General features: G+C 42.0%; 1 protein-coding gene across 5 annotated transcripts in view; it reads right to left on the bottom strand.

Annotated features, from left to right (window-relative positions):
* Window positions 1-24,616, bottom strand: part of LOC140715402 (serine/threonine-protein kinase 32C) — a 269,903-nt gene that overhangs the window by 6,588 nt on the left and 238,699 nt on the right. For 3 of the 5 annotated variants that reach the window (XM_073027533.1, XM_073027534.1, XM_073027535.1), the window contains 6 exons: window positions 23,574-23,677; window positions 23,353-23,469; window positions 2,439-2,564; window positions 2,093-2,224; window positions 1,592-1,659; window positions 94-171 (listed from right to left, as the gene is read on the bottom strand). In XM_073027533.1, the coding sequence (XP_072883634.1) occupies window positions 94-171; window positions 1,592-1,659; window positions 2,093-2,224; window positions 2,439-2,564; window positions 23,353-23,469; window positions 23,574-23,677 (625 nt within the window). Of the gene's footprint in view, window positions 1-93; window positions 172-1,582; window positions 1,660-2,092; window positions 2,225-2,438; window positions 2,565-23,352; window positions 23,470-23,573; window positions 23,678-24,616 lie in introns of all 5 variants that reach the window. The other 2 variants (XM_073027536.1, XM_073027537.1) reach the window with 2 other exon arrangements.

Below are 24,616 nucleotides of genomic sequence, written 5' to 3'. Positions count from 1 at the left end.
CAAAATGTATGCAGGACTAAATCAGAAGCAGCAAAGACTGACAAACATAAAGACCGTTTTGTGCCTTTCCAAAGATTAAGCCCAGGTCATTACCATTTTCTAAAAGGAAGACAGCTGCCAGTCCAAACTGTTGGTTTTGATCTTGGTAAAACTTTGCACTGATTTTTCTCCCTAGGCATTTAAAAATATTTACAGTGAAATAAATCTGAAGGTGGATTTGCACAAAGAATATTGCTGCTATCAATGATGCAGTATCAATTCATAAAACACTTGGGTAAGTTTGATCAATCAATGTTTAGTAATGTGCCAAGAAATCAGGAAAAATAAACCAAATTTATTCCATACACTGATGAGAACAGGCTTGACCATTAATGAATGGTCTTGTATTTCTATGGCAGTAACCAGGAGCAATGCCAACCCAATTAGTAACTGACTTTTCAGTATGTCAGTAATAATAAAATACACTTGATAACCAATTTTATTTACTTTGTGATCATCAAAAGCAGAGTAGAATTGGGAAGCAGTTATATCTCCTGACATTCCTCCGTGTGTATATAAGCAAGGGTTATTTGGGGAGCTGGGTTGACCCCTGCACCCAAACAGATAGTCACCCAAGATATATATCTACCCAAGAGAATAACCAAGAATCCTGTTCTCCTCAGAACTTAGCTCCAACTGCAAAGTGGTAGCAAGATATAAATCATGCAAATTAAAATACATGCCTTTCAGAATGTGCCAAATGCAATCTGTCTGAACCCAAAATAAATTACTGCTGCAATCCAGAAAATACAATAATTTGCTATTTATAATTAAACCCTAACTAGCATTAACTTACATTCATAATATCCCTATAATATGAGATGGGTGATGGGGTAGAGATCTGTTATGTAGGAGGTGTAAGGCATTCCTTCTCTCCGCTAGCCTACAAGCCACCTTTGGACAAGATGTAGCACCTGCTTAGCGACCCCTGATCAGGGTCACATGAAGCCATGGAGCAGGTGGCGGATAGTCATATGAGAAGCTGGTGCATATCACAAGACCTGGTTATGTGACCACTGAAGCCAGGAAAGCAGTCTCTGAAGAGTATTGATAATGGCTGGGTCACCCATCTTGTAGAAACATTGCCCAGAAGAAGGCAATAGCAACCCACTTCTGTAGAAAAAATTGCCAAGAATAATCATGGTCATGGATAGACCATGATTGTTCATGTCATATGACACGGCACATAATGTTGATGACAATATGAAAAACATCCCAAAGTTAATCACACAAAATATTATAAGACAAACCAAGTTACTGACTTTTATCTGATGGCAGATACTCCAATGGTCTACCAATTAGTCTATTGTGACAGAAATCACACTTGATATTTTTTAAACCTGTTCTTGTCCTTGCAAGTGTTAAATTATAAAAGAAAAGTTCCATCTAAATGAATTCTTTATGTTTTGCAGAGTAAAATTGTTGCTGGATGGTATTAAATACAAATATTAATTGGGAGGGAGGTCTGACTATAGTTCAGCTTACCACCATTTTTGGATGATTTAACTATGTAGCTTTATGATTAATGATAAAATGCTCTTACCATACTTACTTTTCTCTGTTGAAGATCATGAACTCTTGTCTCACTACTTCTAGACATTCTTGCAAATACTCATTATCCTTTCAGAGAAATAAAAACAATTACTAGAAACTTTAAAACTGCAAAGTCAAAAGAATTCTAATGCAAGGTGTGCAGTATTTCTAGACAGCGACTGCACTGTTAAATTTTTGATCAAGCACTTGTCATTTTCTCACATATTAAACTAAAATGCATATCTACATATAATAAGTAATAAGTCCAAAAGTAAAATATCCACTTGCAACAATCACAATTGCAAGCAAGCAGAGCATTTCCCCTTTATAATCTGTTACGTAGATAATATAAGCTTTGTACAAATCCCCTCAGCACCTGAGATAGATTCTTTATAATTATACTTAATGCAATGTTTGTGGATAGACATGCCTTAGCACAAGTGAGAGTGCAACACAATGAACAGTTTCTACATTGATGGATAACTTAAGTAAACCCTTCACCCAGCACGCCCTGACTTACTGACTGCGAACTGTCCTTGCTGTTGTCTCTTGATTTGTTTTTTGCCAGCCTTTTCTTCTTCTTGTGCAGTGGCTTAGATTCTAAAATCATTTCTTCCAGTTCAAACGTGGGGTCACAGTGCAGCCGACCTTTCTGTTTAAATGGTAAAATGTTATGAATTGAAACCGAGTCACTTCCCAAGCCAATTGTGGAAAGTAAGTTATTACTTCTGCGTTTTTCACTTTCGAAACAGTAAACTCTCATGTGAGAGATCGGCAGATTACATTATTTATTTTAATGATTTAACTCTAATATGAAGGTCTAGAGTTCTTTTTTTGCACTGGGCTAGGCAGTTTCAATTGCTTACGTTTGGAACGAAACCAGGTTCCATCTTCTTCTGGTAGACAGTGTCCCAGCTGACATCAGATAAGTAAGCGCAGCTCTGAATATCTGAAAGGTTGGAGAGCCGATGCTCTGGTTTGACAGTAAGTAACTAAGAACAATCAAAGCATATTTAATTTAGGATTTCATAACATTGCACACGTATCAGTTACAGATTAATTTAATAAACATTCTGTTAAAGAATCATTAGTCAGCAGTTCAATTCTTTAGCTACGCTACATCACTTTCTCCCAAATCTCAAGGGAATCCCGTATCAGTTGCTTTGGTAACGATCTGAACCCACCAGCCTGTGTAGAATAACGTGCTTAAAAAAAAGAGGGCAATACTGGGTTATAATGGAACGATGCTGCATTAGAAATTTGCCTTTATTCCCCAGTCATTATCAAACAGGTTTGAAGTGGAGGAATAAAATATACAGCAGTTATCACTTTAATGCTCATGACCAAAAACAGAATTTGTACACCAATGGAGTAGCAAAGCTGAAAGTTAAAAAAAAAAATCATTCAAAGATCACAGTTTGAGAAATGCATGGCTCGGAAGCACACACTGGGAAAGAATGGCGAGACTTATCACAATGCTACTTACTAAGAAGAAGAAATAAAATACCGTTGGAGGATGCAAAAATCAGTAGCAAGATAAATTTCCAAATAATATTAATGCTATTCCAGAAATATTTGTTCAAGTATTATAACAATAGATCAACTGAAAACGCAGCTCATAGAGAATGCAAAGTGCTGTGGCAGGTTAAATAACATTTCATATACCTATCTTTTAAATTAGTATGAAATATATGTCTGTCCACAAAAATCTGATTACGTCAAAGCTTTTTTGCATCTTTGTAAAGCTCATGGCACAGACCCATCACAGGAAAGGAAACCTTCACTGGAGGCAGGCAGAGCATCATCAATTCTTGCAGGAAAGAGCAATAGGAGAACTAAGTGTCTTCTCCTCCCTTATAAGTGCAGGCTGTCTCTCTGGTTTTCAACGTTCCAAGAAGCACATACAGTAGATGCATGGGAGGACCGGTATTGAGTAAATACTATATGTTTAATAGGGAAGCAAAATTGAACCTTTGAAGGTAATACTAGCTAGAAATTTCTACGCTCGACACCGTGTAAAGGATTACTCGCTGGGAATCACAAGAAATTAATAATACTGCAAGCTCAACACTTGAAAAGAAAATGAAAATTACTGGGCAAACAAAGGTTTTAAACAAAAATGGTTCAACACTCAGTTGTTCATAGAATTTAACTATCTTCTGTGTTCAAGACCTTTGTAATTCATTCTATATTTTGCCAGTGTGCTTTTGTTCTCCTTTCTGCTTATTTTAATTGGTATTCATATGTAATATCTTTGAATAGAATAAGTGTTGACACCTGACAGAATTTGAAAGCAAGCATCTTTTGCAGGGATAATGTCAATAAAGAGGCCAAGTAGCTATTCAGAGTAATAAATTAGCTTCAAACAAACTAAAACATTGTTAATTTCCTTTAATTTTCTAAGGATTTTACTAAATATTAAGGTTGTGGCACAAACTGAAATATCATATTATGCCACAGGTTTGCAGGAATAGCTTTAGGGATAACTTTAGGGGTTTAAACTAATTTGCAAGGGGGATGGGATCCAGAGCAATAGAGCAATGAAAGAAGTACATGGAGTAAAGCCAGATCTAACATATAGAGATGCTTTGAGGAAAGAGAAGCAGAACAAAGGGTGTAGAGGTAGTAAGGTAGAAGGGCTAAAGTGTGTGTACTTCAATGCAAGAAGCATCAGGAACAAAGGTGATGAACTGAGAGCTTGGATACATACATGAAATTATGATGTAATGGCCATTTCAGAGACATGGCTGGTATCAGGGCAGGGATGGATTCTCAATATTCCTGGATTTCAGTGCTTTAAAAGGGATAGAGAGGGGGGAAAAAGGGGAGAAGGGGTGACATTACTGGTCAGGGATACTATTACAGCTACAGAAAGGGTGGGTAATGTAGCAGGATCCTCTTTTGAGTCAGTATGGGTGGTAGTCAGGAACAGGAAGGGAGCAGTTACTCTATTGGGGGTATTCTATAGGCCCCCTGGTAGCAGCAGAGATACCGAGGAGCTGATTGGGAGGCAGATTTTAGAAAGGTGCAAAAATAACAGGGTTGTTATCATGGGTGACTTTAACTTCCCTAATATTGATTGGCACCTGATTAGTTCCAAGGGTTTAGATGGGGCAGAGTTTGTTAAGTGTGTCCAGGACGGATTCCTGTCACAGTTTGTTGACTAGAGGGAATGCCGTACTAGATCTAGTATTAGGTAATGAACTGGGTCAGGTCACAGATCTCTCAGTGGATGAGCATTTGGGGGACAGTGATCACTGCTCCCTGGCCTTTAGCATTATCATGGAAAAGGATAGAATCAGAGAGGACAGGAAAATTTTTAATTGGGGAAGGGCAAATTACGAGGCTATAAGGCTAGAACTTGCAGGTGTGAATTGGAATGATGTTCTTGCAGGGAAATGTACTATAGACATGTGGTCGATGTTTAAGGATCTCTTGCAGGATGTTAGGGATAAATTTGTCCCAGTGAGGAAGATAAAGAATGGTAGGGTGAAGGAACCATGGGTGACAAGTGAGGTGGAAAATCTAGTCAGGTGGAAGAAGGCAACATACATAAGGTTTAGGAAACAAGGATCAGATGGGTCTATTGAGGAATATAGGGTAGCAAGAAAGGAGCTTAAGAAGGGGTTGAGAAGAGCAAGAAGGGGGCATGAGAAGGCCTTGGCGAGTAGGGTAAAGGAAAACCCCAAGGCATTCTTCAGTTATGTGAAGAACAAAAGGATGACAGGAGTGAAGGTAGGACCAATTAGAGCTAAAAGTGGGAAGATGTGCCTGGAGGCTGTGGAAGTGAGCGAGGTCCTCAATGAATACTTCTCTTTAGTATTCACCACTGAGAGGGAACTTGATGACGGTGAGGACAATATGAGTGAGGTTGATGTTCTGGAGCATGTTGATATTAAGGGAGAGGAGGTGTTGGAGTTGTTAAAATACATTAGGACGGATAAGTCCCCGGGGCCTGATGGAATATTCCTCAGGCTGCTCCACGAGGCCAGGTAAGAGATTGCTGAGACTCTGGTGAGGATCTTTATGTCCTCGTTGTCTACAGGAATGGTACTGGAGGATTGGAGGGAGGCGAATGTTGTCCTCTTGTTCAAAAAAGGTAGTAGGGATAGTTTGGGTAATTATAGACCAATGAGCCTTAATTCTGTGGTGGGAAAGTTGTTGGAAAAGATTCTTAGAGATAGGATCTATGGGCATTTAGAGAATCATGGTCTGATCAGGGACAATCATGGCTTTGTGAAGGGCAGATCGTGTCTAGCAAGCCTGATAGAGTTCTTTGAGGAGGTGAGCAGGCATATAGATGAGGGTAGTGCAGTGGATGTGATCTACATGGATTTTAGTAAGACATTTGACAAGGTTCCACACGGTAGGCTTATTCAGGAAGTCAGAAGGCATGGGATCCAGGGAAGTTTGGCCAGGTGGATTCAGAATTGGCTTGCCTGCAGAAGGCAGAGGGTCGTGGTGGAGGGAGTACATTCAGATTGGAGGGTTGTGACTAGTGGTGTCCCACAAGGATCTGTTCTGGGACCTCCACTTTTTGTGATTTTTATTAATGACCTGGATGGGGGGGGGGGGGTAGAAGGGTGGGTTGGCAAGTTTGCAGATGACACAAATGTTGGTGGTGTTGTAGATAGTGTAGAGGATTGTCGAAGATTACAGAGAGACATTGATAGGATGCACAAGTGGGCTGACAAGTGGCAGATGGAGTTCAACCCAGAGAAGTGTGAGGTGGTACACTTTGGAAGGACAAACTCCAAGGCAGAGTACAAAGTAAATGGCAGGATACTTGGTAGTGTGGAGGAGCAGAGGGATCTGGATGTACATGTCCACAGATCCCTGAAAGTTGCCTCACAGGTAGATAGGGTAGTAAAGAAAGCTTATGGGGTGTTAGCTTTCATAAGTCGAGGGATAAAGTTTAAGAGTCGCGATGTAATGATGCAGCTCTATAAAACTCTGGTTAGGCCACACTTGAAGTACTGTGTCCAGTTCTGGTCGCCTCACTATAGGAAGGATGTGGAAGTATTGGAAAGGGTACAGAGGAGATTTACCAGGATGCTGCCTGGTTTAGAGAGTATGGATTATGATCAGAGATTAAGGGAGCTAGGGCTTTACTCTTTGGAGAGGAGGAGGATGAGAGGAGACATGATAGAGGTGTACAAGATATTAAGAGGAATAGATAGAGTGGACAGCCAGTGCCTCTTCCCCAGGGCACCACTGCTTAGTACAAGAGGACATGGCTTTAACGTAAGGGGAGGGAAGTTCAAGGGGGATATTAGAGGAAGGTTTTTCACTCAGAGAGTGGGTGGTGCGTGGAATGCACTGCCTGAGTCAGTGGTGGAGGCAGATACACTAGTGAAGTTGAAGAGACTACTAGACAGGTATATGGAGGAATTTAAGGTGGGGGAGTTATATGGGAGGCAGGGGTTGAGGGTCGGCACAACATTATGGGCTGAAGGGCCTGTAATGTGCTGTACTATTCTATATTCTATGTAACGTGGGGACTTACAGGATGGGGTAGGGTTTAGAGACAGGGATGAGGGGGAGTTAGTGGGCAGGGGCAGGTGCTGGTGGTCAGATCCAGGTTAGAACCCTCGGCAATACACGTGTAGAGGTGTTGGTTCTGCAGGCATTGAAGATGAAGACCAGCAAACTCCAGGTCAATGATCAAATATCTAAGGTTGGTAGACCCGATGGACAAGGACTGGCGAATCCCAGGTCAGCGAGACACATTCCCACCCCCACCCCGGGTCAGTGTGTTCTTGGGTAGGAGATCCATGTGGTCAGGAAGCACGAGAGCCAGTGAACCCCCAGCTTGCCAAGTCCCAGAGTTGAGGCCCTTGGGAATCCGGATTCGTGATCTGGACATCAAAGTCTCGTGATCGGTGAGTCTTAGGGTTGATAACCAGAGGTCAGCAAAGACCCAGATTTAAAGTTCAGGCATTGGTGAGTCCAGAGGTCAAAGACCAAAGCCTCTGAGTCTGGAGGTCGAGGCCTGAAGGTCAAAGCCCATGGGTCGGCGTGTCTGAAGGTGTGCAAGTCTGGGTGAGTGAACGGGTGGTCAGAAGCCCTGAGGCAGCCTATTCTGGGGTTGGGAGCCAATCTGTGTAAGTGAGTGAGTGGGAGGGTGGGAAAAGGGCTTGGTTTACTATTATTATTTTGTTTTGTTGTTCTGTTGTTGCTCTGCCGAACATGACGAGCGTGCTATGTTGGCACCGGAATGTGTGGCAACACTTGCGGGCTGCCTCCAGCACATCCTTAAGTTCCGTTGGTTGTTAATGCAAATTACACACTTCACTGTATGCTGCTCTGTACATGGGATAAATAAATAAATCTGAATACTATCCCGTAATTATTTTCTAGCCAGCAAAGGCATATGTTAACAAATGGATGCTAGTTTAAAACACAACTGAAACTCATTTAACAAGGTTTAAAGTTGCAGCAGATTTTATACCAAACATAGTTCGTGAAAAATATTTAAACACTCAAAGGTCTGATTTTCTTGCTGACTGTGCGTGAGACTGCAGGGTATTTGGGCAGCGTATGATGGAAATGAGTACTGTTGACAGCATCTCCTGGAGATTGGCTTTCAGCTCATCACATGAAGTGTCAAAGGTTACTACCACTTTTTTGGGATAATGAGGAAGAACACTGAATACAATATTTGGGCTCATGAGCTTCTCTGCTTACACAGACCTCCTGATCATAGCAGAACATTGAGAAATTGCTCCAGGGAAGCAGAGAAGCTTGTGCGCCCAAATAATGTATTCAGAGTTGGGTCATGCCCAACCTATTTACGTTTATAACCCTGTTGTCCATTCAATGAATGTAATGCATTTCAGAGGATATCAATTGAAACATATACTTTGATTAGGTCCCATATAAATGTATGGGTGTTGAACTTAATAAAACACCAATAAAATTATATCTGTTCATCCGGTGAGACGTTAATGACAAAGGGACTGGCAGTAAGGTGCCACATACAAGAGATGTCCTCAGTTGAAGAGGGCTAGCTGTCCTAAAAGGGCTGGGCTGGACTGAAAGAGCAATGAAGGGAGAATGAGGTTGAGGGCTGAGGCAGTTGAGGGTGGGGGGGGGGCTGTAACAGAGAGTTTAAAAGCTGGCACGGGTATGTGTGTGGCCTGGAGCTGATAATCAGAACACTTGGAAAACCTGGGAAGGGTAAGGTGGAAGCACTTAGAGCAGCATTACAGGCCATGAGAAATAGTTTAATGTGATGATGAATTACAGCCTCGCTCCTTCACAAGGACAAACAGAGACTGGAGTCTGCCTTCCACAAGATGGGTCAGAAGATGGAGTACAAGCTAGTGTGCTGCCTCTTCTACCAGATAATTGTTGGTAAATGTAATGTTAGCATTCACTTAGAGAGGAGTAGAATATAAAAGAAAGTATTTAATGCTGAGGCTTTATAATGCCTTGGTCAGTTTACACATGGAGTATTATGAGCTGTTTTAGGCCCCTTATCTAAGAAAGGATGTGCTGATATTGGAGAGACCCCAGAGGAGGTTCATGAGGATGATAACAGGAATGAAAAAGTTAATTTTTAAGGAGTGTTTGATGGCTCTGGGTCCATATTTGCTGGAGTTTACCAGAATGAGTGGGGAATCTTACTGCTACAAAAAGACAACAATTATACCAGTGCCTAAGAAGAATAATGTGGGCTGCCTTAATGACTATCGCCCGGTAGCACACATATTGACAGTGATAAAATGCTTTGAGAGGTTGGTTATGACTAGACTGAACTCCTGCCTCAGCAAGGACCTGGACCCATTGCAATTTGCATATTGCCACAATAGGTCAATAGCAGACGCAATCTCAATGACTCTCCAGACAGCTTTAGACCACCTAGACAACACAAGTACCTACGTCAGGATGCTGTTCATCAACTCTAGCTCAGCATTTAACACCATCATTCCCACAAACCTGACTGAGAAGTTGTAGAACCTGGACCTCTGTACCTCCCTCTGCAATTGGATCCTCAACTTCCAAACTGGAAGACCACAGTTTGTGTGGATTAGTGATAACATCTCCTCGCTGACGATCAACACTGGTGCACCATAGTGGTGTGTGTTTAGCCCATTGCTCTACTCTCTGTGTACACATGACTGTGTAGCTAGGCATAGCTCAAATACCATTTACAAATTTGCTGACGATACAACCATTGTTGGTAGAACCTCAGGTGGTGACGAGAGGGCATACAGGAGTGAGATATGCCAACTGGTGGAATGGTGCTGCAGCAACAACCTGGCACTCAACTTCAGTAAGACCAAAGACCTGATTGTGGACTTCAGGAAGGGTAAGATGAAGGAACACATAACAATTCTCACAGAGGGATCAGAAGCGGAGAGAGTGAGCAGCTTCAAGTTCCTCGGTGTCAAGATCTCTGAAGATCTAACCTGGTCCCAACGTATTGATGTAGTCATAAAGAAGGCAAGACAGCAGCTATACTTTATTAGGAGTTTGAAGAGATCTGGCATGTCAACAAATACACTCAGAAACTTCTACAGTTGTACCATGGAAAGCATTCTGACAGGCTGCATCACAGTCTGGTATGGAGGGGCTACTGCACAGGACCGAAAGAAGCTGCAGAAGGTTGTAAATCTAGTCAGCTCCATCTTGGGCACTAGCCTACAAAGTACCCAGGACATCTTTAGGAAATGGTGTCTCAAAAAGGCAGCATCCATTATTAAGGACCTCCAGCACCCAGGGCATGCCCTTTTCTCACTGTTACCATCAGGTAGGAGGTACAGAAGGCTGAAGGCACACACTCAGTGATTCAGGAACAGCTTCTTCACCCCCGCCATCCGATTCCTAAATGGTCATTGAAGTTTTGGACACTACCTTACTTTTTTTTTTTAGGTATACAGTATTTCTGTTTCTGGACATTTTTTAAAATCTATTCAATATACATAATTGATTTACTTGTTTATTTATTATTATGTTGTATTTTATTTTTTTTCTCTCTCTGCTAGATTATGTAATGCATTGAACTGCTGCTGCTAATTTAATAAATTTCACGTCACATGCCGGTGATAATAAGCAACACACATAAAATCCTGGTGGAACGCAGCAGGCCAGGCAGTACCTATAGGGAGAAGCACTGTTGACGTTTCGAGCCAAGACCCTTCATCAGGACTAACTGAAAGGAAAGTTCAGTTAGTTCTGACGAAGGGTCTCAGCCCGAAACGTCGACAGTGCTTCTCCCTATAGATGCTGTCTGGCCTGCTGCGTTCCACCAGCATTTTGTGTGTGTTGCTTGAATTTCCAGCATCTGCAGATTTCCTCGTGTTTGCCGGTGATAATAAACCCGATTCTAATTCTGAAACCTATTGAGAATTATAAAGCCTAGATAAAGAGAATGTGAGAGGATGTTTCCTACAGTGGGGTGATTCTAAGACCAGAGAGTTCAGCCTCGGAATAGAGGGTTGTCTCTTTAAAACAGACATTCGGAGGTATTTCTTTAGCCAGAGCGTGGTGAATCTGTGGAATTCTTTACCACAGACTTCTGTGGCAGCCAAGTCACTGGATATATTTAAAATGGAAGTTGATAGCTATTTGATTAGTAAGGGTGTCAAGGAGGGAAGGCACAACAATGGAGTTGGGAAGGAAAATAAGTCAGCCACACATGATGAAATGGCAGAGCAAACTTGATGGGCTGAATGGCCTAATTCTGCTCCTTTGTGTTACAATTATACAACGATGCCTCCGTTGCAGTGGTGCTTTGTAGAGGGAAGTCTCTTTAATCAAGAATCACATTCCAGTTATCTCTCATTACTTGTTTCTCTAATACCTCACTATCTCACCCAGAAGCTAACTGAAGAGAAAAATAAATTCTCCCAAGTGCCTTGCATGCATTGATACAGCAGCAGATGAACTATATTCCTTCAACTTCTTTTGTGCATCTTGAATAATTTACTGTCAATATTCTTGATTCAGTGAGAACCACTACACCGTTTTGGTACACATGCTTCCAGTTTTAGTGTTATTCATCTTCTGTGGGGTCACTTCTCAATATTTTCAGACAGATTTTGACAGGCCTGCATCTATTTTCAAGAATTATATTTTACTGAGAATTTGCAGCTGTTTATTTTTGGTCATATCAGTCTTATTAAAGCAGAACCATCTGGTTGTCTAGTCACAATTGCAATTTCTTGTTAGGAAAGGATTATCTGAGGATTATTGAGGGTCTAACGTAAGGTGATGCTCCTCTGGGTGCGGCACACTTCATATTATTCACTCAGTTTATAGTTTTGGGGATATAAAAATAGAAAAAGTAGATATCAAAAGCAACAGAATAACACTTAAAATACAGAAGATTTAAAGACCAGTCATCTTAATGGAGAAAAAAATTACCTATAATTTTCCCAACCAGAGTATCAGTCCAGAAACATGGAAGGAACTCTCAACCATGATGCAACTCAGCTTTCATTCTCACCACCTATCACATTTGTAAAGGATGTCAAATATCCCAGTGATTGTAGACCGATGAGATAAGTGTGACAGACAATGAAATAGGCTTTGGCAGTACGCTTTCATTTCTTCTGCTATTTGCAAGTGTTACTTGTTCTTTTACTTCGTTGCTTTAATTTGACCTTATTACCTTATGTACCAATAGAATACCAGTCATTAACCTGGAAATTTTGCTGCTGAGAAATTAGACACGAGTTCACAACTCCTTTTTCAATGACCTGGACCCCCACCATTAACTGAGGGGTCCACAGACCCCTGCTTTACGGTGTTAATTGGACAGAAGCAGGAAAAAGGGTAGAGCTCAGTTACACTTTACTTTCTACCACTTTCGTACCCGTCCCAACTTTGCTATCATTTTCAGTAGTGCTTCCCACTAGAAATTTATCAAAGGTAGGGACACTCGCTTAACCAAAGAAACTGGGAGCAAGCTTCATTTCAACATAATTCTTTTTATACCTAAAGCAGTTCAACTGGAATTGAGCTCTTCATAGGCAGTTCCTTCCAGGTGTCATTTAACGGCTGAAATATGTGTTGCTCCCCAGTCATGAAACTATTAATGAATAGGACACAATTATACAATTACACAAGCACGGTCTAGTTAGCCATCAACACCTCTGCACTTACTCCCTATAATCGGTCTGCAAGAAACAATAATTCTGAATAGATGATTGTTACAATTCCTCACTTTAGCCATTTTTTAAGCAATACAATCAAATGCTTCTTTGTAGAATGTCGTATCCAATCTTGTAAGGTCTTTAACGTGAGGCAGGCTTGAAATTCACAACTAAAATTTTGAAACATCATGTGCCAGATGTGCAGAATTTTTTGATTAGCACCCACCTTCAGGAAAGATTAAAAACATGCTTTTGGACTCCTTCAGACCTGCGTTTCAGTGGTACCGCGTCCGGACTTAACAGTTATTTAAATTAAACCTGCCCTTTATGTTTTTGACATATTTATAAACCTGTAACTATCAAATCAATTGAGTCTACCTGGAGCTTCTGAAGACAGACTAATTGGGATAACCCAAGTGTATTAATTAAGGTTGTATCTCCCAAAGCTGATGAGATGTGGGGAAAATAATTAGTTTGGCAGAACTGTGAATTATTCATGATTTTTGTCCTACGAAGAGTTAGCAACGTTTACTTGCCTAACTTTCTGCTTTATAGTTGAATGTTTATTTAGCTTTCAAAAAATAAATTTGATTATTAAGTGATTGAGTCTGATGTCACCCTCCCACCTTAAGGTCTGTAATCAGAAGACTCAAAAGTCACCTTCTTTTGAAAAAAGGTTGTCTGTTCACTATGCTGGGCTTAGTGCTAAACTTGCTTACTTAACTTGTGCTCATAGAATGCTCCTCAACCAAAGCAGCCTTAGACACAGGCACAAAAAAAATCTTAAGCTAAAAGTGTAAAGCAATTTTTGCAATAAATATTATAGTTTGTGCTTTTCAATTACAAAATTATGTGTCCAAATCTAGGTAATTGAACAGTTAACAGCCAAGTGTGCATCATAAAGCATGTTGAATGTCAGTCTCACAGGATGATTGTAGAGAGCATACTCATATATTGGATACAAGTTATAGGATTCCTTCAGAGAATTCTTGCTTGGAAAAGCCAATTCCTTAATTTGAAGCCAAGAATTTGTTTCCTCTTAACTACATGCATACAAATCTAGTGCCAAGTCTTCTACCATTCACATACTGTACAATGGGTGTCCTATTTGTTACTTGGGACTGAGCTATTTTCAGATGCCATTTCATATTTTCCAGTCACATTTAAACTATTGCTATTCTTTTCTATGTTCTGTTGTGTAGAGGAACTTCACTCCAGACAGCTTCAATAATGCCATAATATGAAATGTGTTCTGTGTGCTTTGCCCCCTGCTCTATCGTTCTTTCCACAGGACTGTGTGGCTAAGCACAGCTCCAATGTCATCTTCAAGTTTGCCGATGACACCACTATTTGCCCAATTCAAAGGTGGTGAAAAATCAGTATATAGGAGGGAGACTGAAAACCTGACTGAGTGGTGTTACTACAATAACCTCTCACTCAATGTCAGCAAAGCCAAAGAGCTGATTATTGACTTCAGGAGGAGGAAACCAGAGGTCCATGAGCCAGTGATCACTGGGGGATCAGAGGTGGAGAGGGTCAGCAACTTTAAATTACCCTGTGTTTTCATTTCAGAGGATCTGTCCTCGGTCTAGCATGTACATGTAATTATGAAGAAAGCACAGCAACACCTCTACTTCCTTAGAAGTTTGCAAAAATTCGGCATAACATCTAAAACTTTAATGAACTTCTATAGTTGCTTGGTGGAGAGTCTATTAATTGGTTGTATCATGGTCTGGTGAGGAAACACCAATGCTCTTCAAGTGAAAATTATACAAACATTAGTGGATACGGTCCAGCCCCTTATAGGTAAAGCACTCCCCACCACTGGGTGCATTTGCACGGAATGCTGTTGCAGGAATACAGCATCCAGGATCCCACCACCCAGGTCATGCTCTCTCCTCCCTGCTGCCATCAGGAAGGTGGTACAGGAGCCTCAGGACTCACACCACCAGGTTCAGGAACAGTTAATACCCCTCAACTCAACTCCACTTGCCCCATCTTTGAAATGTTCCCACAACCAATGGACTCACTTTCAATGACTCTTCATCTTGTTCTCAATATTTATTGATTACTTATTGTTTTTCTCTTTTGTTTTTGCGCATTTTACTGTCTTTGGCAGATGGGTTGTTTGTCCATGTAGTTGGAGTGGTCTTTCTTTGATTTTATTGTGATTCTCTGATTTACTGAGTATGCACACGAGAAAATGAACCTCAGGGTTATGAATAGTGACATATATGTACTGTGATAATAAATTTACTTTGAACTATACAGATCCATGCCTTTTAGAAGATTTGTCACAAATTTAGGCAGCCTGAAAAACCCCTCCACACTTCTGCTTGCAGGTATAAATGCCAGGAATAACATTATTAAGGAGGGGCAAATGGAGAAGGGAATCTTGGAGAGAGTGATCTCTATGGAAAGTGGAGAGTGGTGGGCGGAGTATAGATGTGTTTGGTGGTAAGATCCTGTTGAAGATTTCGGAGGTTGTAGAAAATGATGCGCTGGATGTGGAGGCTCCTGAAGTGATAGATGACATGAAGAAGAACTCTATCCCTGTTAAGGCAGCGGGAAGATGGGGTGAGGGCAGACATTCAGAAAATGGAGGAGATATGGGTGAGGGCAGCATCAATGATTGAGGAAGGGAAAACCCGTTCTTTGAAGAAGGCAAATTTGATGAAATTAACAAGCTCAACATGGGGGCGTGAAGCAGCATTAATGCAGTTGTCAATATAGCGCTGAGAGATTTGGGAAGCAGTACCAGGGATAACTTGAAACATGGACTGTTCCATGTGGCTGTCCATGGCTATACCTTGAGTTTGGAGAAAATGGGAGGGGCTGAAAGAGAAATGGTTGAGTATGAGGACTTGTTCCTTTAGACGGGTGAAAGTGGTAGTAGAGGGAATTTGGTCAGGTCTGTTGTCGAGAAAGAAGCACAAGCTTTAAGGCCTTCTTTATGGGGACATAAGTGTACAGAAATGTACATGCATATACCTCCTTTCCCTTGACACTGTCATAGAGCTGGTGAAGGCTTCAGATTATGGATACATTGCAACCAAGTTATGCCTTATGCTCCAAGCTGATCTACAGCCAAATATTGCAGTGCCAGTAGCAGACTTTATCCATTTTAACTTTGATATATGGGCTTGTCCAAGGCAATCACTTGGGACATCAACAACATAAACCAAACATCTGTTTGCAGATGTTCAGGCAAGTACCTGATGCCATATTAGTTCAAGCATGTAATTTAATCCTCTTTCCAAGCAAATATTGCTGTGGGGTTCTCACATCAGCTCTAGGTCCTTTATTTATATTGTGAATTACTTTATATCATTATGTACTACAATTCGCCTACCGACGGAACCGGTCTACTGATGATGCCATAGCCACAGCACTTACACACATACACACTGTACTCACTCAGCTGGAGAAGAGGGATGCATACGTTAGAATGCTGTTCCTGGACGACAGTTCAGCATTCAACATCATAATTCCCTCCAGACTTGACAGGAAGCTCAGAGACCTCGGCCTTGACCCCGCCTTGTGCAACTGGATCCTAGACTTCCTATCAGATCACCAATAGGTGGCAAGGATGGGCTCCCTTACCTCTACCCCTCTGACCCTCAACACAGGTGCCCCCCCCCCCAGGGTTGTGTCCTGAGTCCCCTTCCTCTTCTCCCTTTACACCCAGCTTCAATCTGCTGATCAGATTCACAGATGACAGGACTTTGATTGGCCTTATTTCAAACTGTGATGAGACAGCCTACAGAGGAGGGGTTGACACCCTGACACAGTGGTACCAGGGTAGTAACCTCTCCCTCAATGTCCAAAAAACAAAACAGCTGATTGTGGATTACAGGAGGAACGGAGACAGGCTCACCCCCATCAATATCAATGGGTCTGCAGTTGAGAGGGTGATAGTTTCAAGTTCCTCGGTATACACATCACCGAAGATCTCACCTGGACTGTACACACTGGCTCTGCGGAAAAGAAAAAGCAAAACAGCTTCTCTCCCATCTCAGGCTACTGAAGAAGTTTGGCATGAGCCCCAAAACCCTCAATATATTCTACAAGGGCACCACTGAGATCATACTGACTGGCCGTACCACCGCCTGGTACAGGAACCGCACCAACCATGATCGCTGGGCACTGCAGAGAGTGGTACAGACAGCCCAGCGCATCTGTGGATGTGAACTTCCCTCCGTTGAGGACATTTCCAGCAGCAGGTGCAGAAAGGAGGCCTGGAACATCGGGGACACCAGTCACCCCAACCATAAACTGTTTCTTCAGCTTCCATCTGGCAAATGGTACCGCAGCATTAAAGCCAGGACCAACGGGCTTCTTTCTACAAGCCATTAGACTTACAAATCCACATGTCTGTACATCACAATGGAGTCATAATGCCAAGATGTAAGATTTAAATAAATTCAGATTTAAGTAAAAGAACACAAGTTGGAAGCATGGGTGAATTCCTGCCACAGTAAGTTGCTCTGGAAGGCTGGGCCAGTTTCTCTGCTTTGCTTAACATCATATCTATCGCCGTTCAATTGGCACAGCTGGAAGAGATTGGAGACTTAGCTGCATGACACCAAATCTTGTGCAAATCTGTGTGTTGTTCAGAGTTCTCAAAGCAAGACCTCTCATGTTAATGAGATTAAAAGGTTAGCTTTATTTGTCACAAATGCATGGAAACATTGAAACATACAGCGAACTGCATCTTCTGCGTCAAATCAAGTCAATGAGGATTGTGTCACCACGCTTCCAGTGCCAACATAACATGCCCATAACTCACTAACCCTAACTACAGGTATTTGGGATGCGGGAGGAAACTGGAGCACCTGGAGGAAGCAAGGAGAACATTAAAAATGCCTTACAAGCAGCAATGGGAATTGAACCCCTTCGCTGATTGCTGGCAGGCACTGTAAAGTGTGAGCTAACTCTACGCTGCAAAAAGATGGGGGGTTGAGGTAATCAGGCTATTGAGGGTGAGAGGCTAGATAGTCCAAACTAGCAGAAGGAGGACAAAAGACCTGGGGAATTACAGCTGAAATGCTGCAGAACATATTAGGCTAGCATTAGCAGCCTTAAGGGAATGAAGGAGCAAAGGAAGGAGGGAAAATAGGAGAGAGGTGGAATAGAGGAAGAAGCAGAGAAGGGTTGGGAAAGGCACTGGTGGCAGGGTGGGTACAGGCGGAGAGGGAATGGGAAAGGCACTGGTGGTAGGGTGGGTACAGGCAGAGAGGGGATGGGAAAGGCACTGGTGGCAGGGTGGGTACAGGCGGAGAAGGGAATGGGAAAGGCACTGGTGGCGGGGTGGGTACAGGTGGAGAGGGGATGGGAAAGGCACTGGTGCCAGGGTGGGTACAGGCGGAGAAGGGAATGGGAAAGGCACTGGTGGCAGGGTGGGTACAGGCGGAGAGGGAATGGGAAAGGCACTGGTGGCAGGGTGGGTACAGGCAGAGAGGGGATGGGAAAGGCACTGGTGGCGGTGGGTACAGGCAGAGAAGGGAATGGGAAAGGCACTGGTGGCAGGGTGGATACAGGCAGAGAAGGGAATGGGAAAGGCACTGGTGGCGGTGGGTACAGGCAGAGAGGGGATGGGAAAGGCACTGGTGGTAGGGTGGGTACAGGCAGAGAGGGGATGGGAAAGGCACTGGTGGCAGGGTGGGTACAGGCGGAGAAGGGAATGGGAAAGGCACTGGTGGCAGGGTGGGTACAGGCGGAGAGGGAATGGGAAAGGCACTGGTGGCAGGGTGGGTACAGGCAGAGAGGGGATGGGAAAGGCACTGGTGGCGGTGGGTACAGGCAGAGAAGGGAATGGGAAAGGCACTGGTGGCAGGGTGGATACAGGCAGAGAAGGGAATGGGAAAGGCACTGGTGGCGGTGGGTACAGGCAGAGAGGGGATGGGAAAGGCACTGGTGGTAGGGTGGGTACAGGCAGAGAGGGGATGGGAAAGGCACTGGTGGCAGGGTGGGTACAGGCGGAGAGGGAATGGGAAAGGCACTGGTGGCAGGGTGGGTACAGGCGGAGAAGGGAATGGGAAAGGCACTGGTGGCAGGGTGGGTACAGGTGGAGAGGGGATGGGAAAGGCACTGGTGGCAGGGTGGGTACAGGCGGAGAGGGAATGGGAAAGGCACTGGTGGCAGGGTGGGTACAGGCTGAGAAGGGAATGGGAAAGGCACTGGTGGCAGGGTGGGTACAGGTGGAGAGGGGATGGGAAAGGCACTGGTGGCAGGGTGGATACAGGCAGAGAAGGGAATGGGAAAGGCACTGGTGGCGGTGGGTACAGGCAGAGAGGGGATGGGAAAGGCACTGGTGGCAGGGTGGGTACAGGCAGAGAGGGGATGGGAAAGGCACTGGTGGCAGGGTGGATACAGGCAGAGAAGGGATTGGGAAAGGCACTGGTGGCAGGGTGGGTACAGGTGGAGAGGGGATGGGAAAGGCACTGGTGGCAGGGTGGATACAGGCAGAGAAGGGAATGGGAAAGGCACTGGTGGCGGTGGGTACAGGCAGAGAGGGGATGGGAAAGGCACTGGTGGCAGGGTGGGTACAGGCAGAGAGGGGATGGGAAAGGCACTGGTGGCAGGGTGGATACAGGCAGAGAAGGGAATGGGAAAGGCACTGGTGGCGGGGCGGGTACAGGTGGAGAGGGAATGGGAAAGGCACTGGTGGCAGGGTGGGTACAAGTGGAGAGGAAATGGGAAGAAGCAGAGCAGGAGAGGCAAAGTTATGGGTGGAAGAGAGGGGGAGGAGGGGGTAGGGAGATAGACAGAAGGGTGGAGAGAGGGAGAGTGAAAGGATTTAGGATTGGTGACAGAATATTCAGTTAAAAGTGCATTAATCTTCATAAATAGCATTGAGTTGGAAACAATTAAATTCAGTTCCTGGTACAACCTATGCGTCGATACTCAAACTGGCATCCGTTTAGACAGTGACTTCTGAAGTCCCTGGCCAGTAAGAATAGCTTAGAACAGAGAAACATTGATACCCTTCGGTTTACACATTTGGCTGCCAACTACTTGACTGGAAAGCACAAGACTGTGAAATCTCCCTTTGTTTTCAGCAGGGTTACAGCTGTCTGTGAATGAGCTGTCAACGGGGCTGTTCAACAGGGTGCAGTTGACATGACATCCCCACCTATGCTGGACTGCTTACAGCCTTGAGTGTGCCCAGGGTGATGGGGTATCACCAGGGTGTAGGCTAGAGAGCAGGCATAAGACTGTAAGATATAGGAGCAGAAGTAGGCCATTCAGCCCATCGAGTCTGCTCCGCCATTCTGTCGTGGACTGATCCAATTCTTGTCATTTCCTCAAAGAATTGCAGTAGGTTAGTCAGGCAGGATTTTCCTTTGCCCTAGCAAAAACTATCCATACAGGTCCAGCCATACTCTTCCCTTGGGTCTAACTAATAGATATGATTTATAATTACAAACCAACTTCTAAAATTGCTGAAGTAATTAGAATATCATAATTGAGTTTTCATAGTTGGTAAAGAATGACCCACATTTCTCCTTCTTACCAAAGGGACCCACAGTTGAATTAGACTAACTAATTAAAATGTTAAATAAAAATCAAATAGATTAACATTCTCAATCTTAAGGAGAATTCTTAAGTTGATTGAAATCTCTTTCCTAATATTAAGCACAAATGCATTGCTTTAGAATATAATGCAATACAAATGTTAGATGAAATATGGTACAAAACATAGTGACTTAGAAATTTGTTTACTCTAAATTCAATGCATTAATTACGAGTAGATTCAGAAGTTACTGAAAGGCTGTAACCTTTCATCTCAACCAGTGCTAGTATTTTACTTCCCCTAATGCTGCCTTTCATGAAAGCTTGTGCGGTCTACCAAATATTGATTATAAGATCAGATTAACTTTAATTGTCACAGGTACATTGAAACATACATAGTGAACTGAGTCGTTGCATCGAATCATCGAACGTTGCCAAGCTTCCGGTGCCAGCACAGCATGCTCACAACTCACTATCCCTGTGGGAGGAAACTGGAGCACCCAGTGGAAACCCAAGCTGCCATGGAGAGAACATACAAACTCCTTACAGGCAGCAGTGGGAACTGAACCTTGATCTTACAGCTGGCACTGTAAAGTGTTTTAGTGACTGCCATGCTGCTGTGCCACCTTCAATGAATGACATTTTTGGGCATTTGTTAACACTTTTCAAAGTTGCTCTGACCTCAGCCCTTAATTATTATAATAAAACACAAACCAACACACAGAGACTATCCCTGCAATCATGATAAGAGGAAAGCAAGGTGAGGGAGTGAGCCAGCAGATTTACTAAACAACATGAAATTGGGCTTTTGTGTCAATAGGCCCTGGAGGTTAATATAGACCAGAGCTGCTGGCAGAGCTCATGATGAGTATCCAATATCTTTCCAGCAGTTAGGTGGCAATCACAATTTAATAGTATCCAGTATCAAAGGCTAACACAAGGAAAACAGCCAGTCTTTATGAAGTAGATTGTGCGATTCTCTGGATGTTCCCAGGTGGCCGGTTAACTGTCCACTATAAACTGCCTCTCATATGTAGGCAAGAAGCAGAATCTGGGGGAGTTGATAGGCGTATGAGGAAAAAAAGGGGGTTAGTGTAAATGGGAGTTTGATGATTGACGTGGACTTGATAGGATAAAGAGCCTGTTCCTGTAGTGATTGACTATAATTTATGCCTCATGGTATTTTATTATGAACAAAATTGTATATTGCATTACCATAAAAGCACAACATGCATTTAAGAAGTTACTTTTATTTTTAATGCTTCCAGATCAAATATTTAACTTCACTATTTCTGGCCTTTCTACAAAAAGCTTTATAATATTCAATTTCAGTGCAAATGAATTTCCTTTGTCATAAGGCAGTGACACAGCTGGCGAGCATCTGGTTCAATTTTATGTGGCTCTTCTAGTTTTCATTGCATGTACTATAGAAGTGTAAGCGACAGCTATTCAGCTAAATAGTTCAGAATATTGAATCTCTCATCTTTTCCAGGCAGAATTAATGTTGTCTGGCATGATAATCCTTTTTATGAATCAGCATGACAAAGCTAATATTTACCGCTCATAAATAAAAGATATTCTTTAGAAGCTGGAAATCCAGAGCAACACACACAATATTTGTCACTATTCGTGCATATATTAAGTTGGCAATATGAAAGCAACCATTTTCCAAAATAATTAATTTTAATAATAATAAAATGAGAGATTGAATTCCTTAAACATACTAAACTTTAATAATAAATGGAAATACATCCGTAGTATCCAGGACATTTTCAAGGAGCGATGCCCCAAAAGTGGTGGCATCCGTCATTAAGAACCCCCATCACCCAGGGCATGCCTTGTTCTCATTGTTACCATCTGGAAGGAGGTACAGGAGCCTGAAGGCATACACTCAGTGATTCAGGAACAGCTTCTCCCCCTCTGAATGGACTTTGAACCGCGAACACTACCTCACTACTCTCTCATTTACACTTTTGCTCTACTTACTTAATTTAACTATTTGATATAAACATACTTACTGTACTTCACAGCTTTTGTTTATTATTATGTTTTGCTTTGTATTGCTGCCACATAACAACAAATTTCACAACATATGCCAGTGATATTAAACCTGGTTCTGATGTGGAATTTTTTTTGTCTTTAACAATAAGTAATTTTGTTACAGTAATACATGTTGTCATAATGGTTGGTGCAATTACCAGTCAATATAGCCTGCAACTAAAATGAGTGACAGGAATGAAAGTTAAATCAGTTGTAAATGTGTCCAATCATTACATCAAAATATAATATTTACAATGCAAACACTATGTAAGAGTTTCGTTCATCCTTCATTATATTGTTAACCTTGATCTGCTGACGACCATTCCCATTTGGTTCCAGGAGGAACAAAGACCCCAGACCCATCCACCTTTAGGTGCCTCTTGCTGCTGAGTGGTATCTTCAGACTTGGTTGCTTATTTCTGCTTACCAATAAAATGTTTGCCTCACTTTATGCCATTTTAGTGTCAATCCCAGATGCATGATATAATGCTACAGACTCACAAATATCTTGAGAAAGTTTCATTATATCCCTCCTTGTCCTCCTCTGCTCTAGTTAAGTAGGCACTAACTAACCAGAGCAAGGGTGCTCTGATTCCTTCTGATTGTTGCTCCTTCTATCAGCAGTCAATGAGTAAACCAATGACATTGCACCCACTGGAGGATTCAATATACTGTTGGGTGGGCACAAGATGGGGACAAAACTTCTTTGTCATTAACGTAGTTATTCACTCAATCTAGTTATCATATTCCTCTGGACATAAATTCCACAAATGAAATCCCAGAACTGCATGTGATGCACAGGGTTACATTAAGTATACACAGCAAAAATGCAAGCCCTTCAGCCCATTTCTCTATGCTATATTACTGCTTTACTCACCTTACACTCTTTTATCTAACGCCATCAGAATATTATTCTACTCCTTTCTCTCTCAAATGTTTCAACAGCATATAAATAATGTCCAAAGGTCATTACCTTATTTCTTTATTGAATGATGCTGAATATAAACACCTTATTATGCTTGCTTACTCTAAAGGTATGCAAATGTGTCTTAGAATTTGCCAGCAAAGCACATAGATATCATCATCACTATTATGGAACTCATTTTAGCTAATCAAATCTTACCTTTCTTAACAAAGTAACAACTTCCTTTGTCCAAGTACAGGAGTACTGTACACTGACTGTACTGAATAACTGAATGAGGGATTCAACTGTAATACTAGAATGGATATCATATGGTCTCTAAAAATAAGAACAAAACATATCGTCAGTGAACTAGAATATAGCCAATAAAGAATATATCAATAAAATCTACCAAAAAGTGCAGAAGTTAGAGAACGATGTACCCATCCTCGAAGAAGTTCGTAAGCAGTGACTCCCAGTGACCACCAATCTACCTCAAATGAGTATCCGGTTCCACCATTGACAAAGGAGTGAAAGATCTCTGGAGCTACAAACAGCAAAAATGAATTTAAGTTACAAAATAAATTAACTTTGCAATCATAATCAATTAGTGAATAAAAAGTGATACACGTTGAAAACATTTGGAATTTTTGCAAGTGACAATTTTTATCAAACTTAGCAGCCAAAACATAAGTTCTTTATGAATCCAAACAACTGCTTAGAGAGAAAAAAAAATCATAGCGTTATTTGTTGCATTATTCTAATAGGAACAGATCTTTTTCACGCCTTGAACCTTTTATTTTTTTTTGTTATTAGAGCATCTGTAGCTGGCAGGTGTTCAACTCCTTGCCAAAATATGAAATAAGCACATTTACAGAAAGTGCTGGCATTATCATTACGTTAAATGTGATAAAATGTGAAGAATGAGTAATACTTCCTCATATGGATGTCTATAAGGCTGCAAGGTCAGCTGGCACACACAATCCTGCCAGAAAACCTTAAGAGAAATGATTTAGGAAGACACCAGATTTCTCTCATCCTTTATCCCATGCTTTACCTGACCTGAAAGTGTCCATTGTTAATACTTGAAAAGTTGAAATCATAACATATAATTAGGAACAGAATTTAAACTTTACGGCAATTATTTAATTTCATAGCAAAGAATCAAGAATACCAAAATTCTTGCAATATTTATTCCTTTGGGGCTTCTTTAGCTTTACAAGATCCTGTCAAAGAAAATAAGCTGCTCTTCTATTTTGTTTGTTTTTAATTGGTTGAAATTATTTTTTGTAGAGTACAAGCAATGGGATAATGTGTGTGTATAATAAAATGTGGCAGTTTAACTTTTTCAAAATAAGTAGATTTGGATCAGCTTAATAATTAGAAGCTAAACGTAATGTAGAAGAGTTCAACCAGTACAGGCCATTTGGCCCACAATATTTTGCTGATCCTTTAACATACTCAATAGGTTTCATTGGGTACATTT

Source organism: Hemitrygon akajei, chromosome 23, assembly GCF_048418815.1.
Source record: "Hemitrygon akajei chromosome 23, sHemAka1.3, whole genome shotgun sequence".
Taxonomy (NCBI): Eukaryota; Metazoa; Chordata; class Chondrichthyes; order Myliobatiformes; family Dasyatidae; genus Hemitrygon; species Hemitrygon akajei.
Note: the sequence above shows the minus strand (reverse complement) of the source record. Positions and strands in the feature narration are given on the sequence as shown.